The sequence below is a fragment of the Triticum dicoccoides genome, chromosome 1B, assembly GCF_002162155.2.
Source record: "Triticum dicoccoides isolate Atlit2015 ecotype Zavitan chromosome 1B, WEW_v2.0, whole genome shotgun sequence".
Classification (NCBI taxonomy): Eukaryota; Viridiplantae; Streptophyta; class Magnoliopsida; order Poales; family Poaceae; genus Triticum; species Triticum dicoccoides.
In genome coordinates this window covers 290,465,684-290,470,569 of record NC_041381.1, presented here as the reverse complement: position 1 = coordinate 290,470,569, position 4,886 = coordinate 290,465,684, and the positions used below count along the sequence as shown (strand labels likewise).

Genomic DNA, 4,886 nt, shown 5'->3' with positions numbered 1-4,886 from the left:
AATTTAATTGGCGTGCGCGAGCTCTAGTAATTAGTCCAGTATATGTAGCAGCAGGGGTTGTGGGTGCGTAATAGCGATGTCCTTATCATCCATATATCTACTTTGTCAGACTTTGTTTAATAAAGATGAATATGTGCATCGCATCGCTTGATGCAGAGGACGGGGTAATCCCCCTTTTCAAAAAAAATAAGGAAAGGTGGATGGGATTAGGGGAGGTTGTCTTTGCAGACACGGCAGGCTCATGAGAGACGCGCCCGTCCGGCACATACAACAGAGTAGAATACGAGAGTTGCTAGGAATCAAGAGAATTGTTCGGTCCAGATTTCGGTAGCATGTGTGCCCGAGTGCCAAGATGAATTTCCGTTTACTCCCTCGTCTGTCAGATTGTTGTATGCCTATAATATGTAGGCATGTCTACGCCAGTTTTGGCATCTCTCCCTTGTTGCCTGTTTTATGCCGATTGCAGCATTTTACTCATTCGTTTATTAGATTGTTATTGATCATGATACTCGTTTGTTAGATTGTTACTAGACCATGATACTAGTACTCTTTTGATAAATATGGTTGCATGCATCAGGATTTATTCTTATTTTTCTACACAAATAAGCTTGTTTAGTTTCTGATACATATAAAAACCCATATGAACTTCAAAATGAAGTAAGCATTAGAAGCATTACTTATTCTAATCTCGAAGTCTGGTGTGGGGCTACAACATAGATCAACATAAAGCAGTAAATGAATGAATACAGGATAAACGAGCTGATGGTGGATATCCCAATATATATATTGCCAGAATCTTGAATTGCAGCTTCTGGTAATCAAATGTACAAAGATTTGTTCAGGATGAGCATTTGATCTTGTAATGGAGGTGTTGTTTCGCTGATTTCATCATGTCCCGGTTCGCAACAGCTGACCTCAAATTTGCAGCACCTGACAATGGATTATGTGACTCTTCAGGTTACGTCCTGCAATGGTCGACCACAGGTTTGCCACAAATGACTTGTGCTGACCCTTACGAGCAACAGTTTCCCACATGCATGCACTGTCGGTCTCGATACTCATTGTTGGATGCAAGATATCAACAAGAGTGATGCTCATGTTGTTGCGAATAATGCAAAGCTTACCATTTAAAGACACCAAGCCTGCGGCTTCAAAGGCTCGTGAGCTGCCTAGATGGTGCTTGCTGTCTATGAATCGTGCCCATGTTCCTGTGTTTGCATCATAGACTCTAAGCTTGCAGCCATCCCGGCAATCAGATGAATAGAGACGTCCATTGAAGGAAATGCTTGGGTTTCGCCAACCTGTAACCATTTCATCATCAATGGTTGACCACAAATTGGATGACGGTAGGTACACTTCACATGTCACTTGGCGATGGGAGTCAAGCCCTTTTAGGAACCACTTGTCATCATATACAACTCCGATGAAAGGCACCATCCCGTTGTTCATCTCAGGGATGCAGACCCATCTGTTCCTATTAGGGTCATAAACTTCAGCAGACTGAAGAGTCCTTTGTATGCCTTCACATTCTCCACCAGCAACATATAGACAATTGTTTATTACACAGGAACCAAAAAAGTGTCGCTTTCGTAACATATCTGGAGCTCGATGCCATTTGTTGGTCCGGGCATTGTAAAATACAACACGTCTCATAGAGCCCCTCAAAGGATCCTTACCGCCAAATAAGTACAGATAGCAACCACTCAGAACAGCACAGCCAAAACCCAACGCTTCTGAATACTCCGGTGGAACAGGTGGAAGGGACTTCCAGAGCTGGTTCAGTGGATCGAAGGCATGCCAGGATATTTTCCCCTCACGATCCCTTTTAAAGACATAAACCCATTCTTCTGCCATGCTGAGTTTCTTGCGCAAGGAATAATAGTAATTTCCTGACAAAAGGCGGTTCCATCTTTTACAAACTGTCCAGAGATTGGGGTGTTCCACTCGTGGAACCCGTATAAGACAGGCAATTGCAAGATCATCAGGAAGGCCAGGCAAAAGTGGTGCTTGAGCTCGGCACCTCTCCTTCCGCGAGCCCCTTGACTTGCGCTTGGTTAGTTTGGCATCAGGTTGCATGCACATCTTTGCTCCAGAAGCAAATTTTCTAGCATCCACGACAGTTTTAAGGCCCGTATCTAATCTGCAGTAACAGGAGACGGACTCTACCTGCAAAATGCAATGATGAAACAAGATTAGAAGTTGTGCTGTAACACGGCAAATTGTCAAATAATATGCAACGACAGCAAATATTTGGATTAAAGCCTACTAATCCTGGTCGTAGCTCAAAATATCAAATATATATACTATCTAACACCCCTAGCAGACAATAGGAGGCAGGATATTTACACTGGCAGCAACCACTTCCCAATTCATTATCACCATTACACTAGTTCGTTATGTGAAATATGATATAAAACCCAGGTAAATCCAAGTCATACAGATACAAGGTGCTTGGTCCAGTTAGTTGTCTTAAACTTACCATCAAATTGACTCTTGTTGGAAATCAACAACACAGCATAACAACACCACTAGGTTTATTATTCTTAAGTGCAAGATGAATAGATGGATGTCTTGTCCGGCAAGCAAGATGCTAGCAAGTTCCTAGGCCGGCTCGCAAGGCACGCAGCAGCAGTAATAGCATGGCGCGAGATGGGCTCCTCTCCTCTCCTCTTAAGTTATCCTAGATATTTCCTTTCAAAGAGTGTTGTAGCCTATGTTGGCTATGGAGGTTGTGGGGTGGGATACTTGCTGGATGCGAGGGTCTTCGCCGTGTAGGCACCATGGTACAGTAGAAGGGTAGTGGGGGAAGATTGGAGAATTAGAGGGGTAGAAGAGAAGCATAGGAGGGAGTAGATATTTCATTTTTCTGCTTCCTTACAAAGGGGGATACATCCTTATATAGACACTTTAGGTCGGCTACTGTTCACCGAACAGTAACCCAACACACACTGGATAATTCTAGGCTAGGCTGGGTTCATCTAGGAGACTAAGCTTAATAGACAACTGGACTCAAGATACCACAACAAAAACTTGTTTAGATTCATATTTATTAATTCATTTGATTTGGTCAGTTTCTTACAATAGTCCTTAATGTTAGAGCCATCCTCCATGTAAGACATATGGCATTGTTAATTCAATCAGGCATAAAATCTTCTCCAACCTCTTCTTTCTGTTCTCCTCTCTAATATTCTCATCCCTGCTGCAAACCCACCTCCTTTGCACTTTCGCTTCACCATGCCATGGCTTCAAGTCCCCATACTGGAGGAGCTTGACAATGGAGTGGCCTCTTCTACCATAGATTCTTTAGAATAGTTGGACGGCAGAAGGTAATTTCCCGGACTATTCACACATGATACAGAATATCAAAAATATCATACTGGTAACAAATAAGAACACATCAAAAAGACTATTTAAATAATAAAAACACACAGAAGCAGAAGAATTCAGCTTTGGGCAATAGGCAACATTTTTGAAGCATAAGGCAACATGAAAAGGAAGTCAAATAAATCAATGACAAGAAGCATTTACGTGCTCAAGCTGAGATTTAAGAGCACAGCCATATTGGGGTAGCAGGCACTTCTTTTACAAACAAATAACCAAATTATCATGACTCACATAACCCAGCTCAAGAACACCAATAGTCATAAACAGTACATCATGTTAGTTTCATCTGTTTATGGTGAGTAGCCATAGTAGCCACAAGAAATTCCTGAGGATGATCAAGTTCATTGAAGGATGTCTGAAGCCTGTTGAAATGGACATGCTGTTGAATATGGAAACTCATATAATGAACCTACTCCAACATGTATGCTTGTCTAAAGCAAGAAACTAAGGGTCCTAAAAGATGTGAGAGAATTGCAAGACAGTGACAACTCATTGAACTCTTGTCGCCATGCTTAAAAAATTCAGCCGGCATCGTCAAATCATTCCTCTCTTTGCAGTCATTGCTTCGGTACCATTATTTTGATTCTTCCATCGGATCAAGTAGTTCGGTCTTGATACCATGCACATTTATGCCGTATATCATGATATCTTAGGACGATCCAAGGGTTGTTACGCATAAGGAGTATGAAAGTATAGCCAAGCAAGAAAATTAAAGATATACACCTACCTGGCTAATTTGACCCAAGCCAAACATGGAGTGCCTTTGTTACAGTAGAATAAAAATAATGACCTTCTCTGAATTTACAAATATACTAGGTCAACCATTTGTGCTTGAACTTTCAACTATTGTTGCATAAGCATGGCACAATCCCAATTAAGGAATATGAACACAACCATTCGGTATACGTAATTCCCAAGAAAATCACATTTGGCATGTTCCAAGGTAGTATGAGGTAATAAGAATCAGCAGTGTTCACTAGCAAATCAACACTAAGTCTACTACTACCAGTCTACAACTAGTGGCCAACAACCAATTTAGGCTCCGTTTGGAACAAAGAAAAATCAAAGGAATTTTGCAGGATCGAATTCCTATAGGAAAAAAATCTTCTTTTTTCTTCTTTTCTTTTTTCTATCTGATTGCAGGAACTTGGTGATTGCAGCTGAAGCTAAAGATTTAATTCAAAAACCAGGTCATTGGAAGATCAGACCGATGCTAGCAGATTTTTGTTAACCCTACTTCTGACCTCTCTCAATACACAGTTGAGTACATTCCTTGCATCAAAAATCTTATATTTCATTCACTTGCTAAGAGAGCTTTCTGCTGTAGATCCTCTTCTAGATGCAACTTCCTATGCAGCAAAGTCTCTGATTGTAAATCCAGATTGGCCTTGGAGGCCATCTCTTTCCCCAAGGGGAAATTACTATCTGTACATTGCCTTGGTTGTTAAATAATAAAATTTAGCCCTCCTTTGAGGGCTTATGTTTGACAATAGAAAATATAG

General features: G+C 41.1%; 1 protein-coding gene across 1 annotated transcript in view; it reads right to left on the bottom strand.

Annotated features, from left to right (window-relative positions):
- Positions 1-641: 641 nt before the first annotated feature.
- Positions 642-4,886, bottom strand: part of LOC119331573 (F-box/kelch-repeat protein At1g55270-like) — a 5,282-nt gene continuing 1,037 nt past the window's right edge. The window contains exon 2 of the mRNA XM_037604738.1: positions 642-2,166. Within this exon, the coding sequence (XP_037460635.1) occupies positions 916-2,166 (1,251 nt within the window). The 3' untranslated portion in view covers positions 642-915. The remainder of the gene's footprint in view (positions 2,167-4,886) is intronic.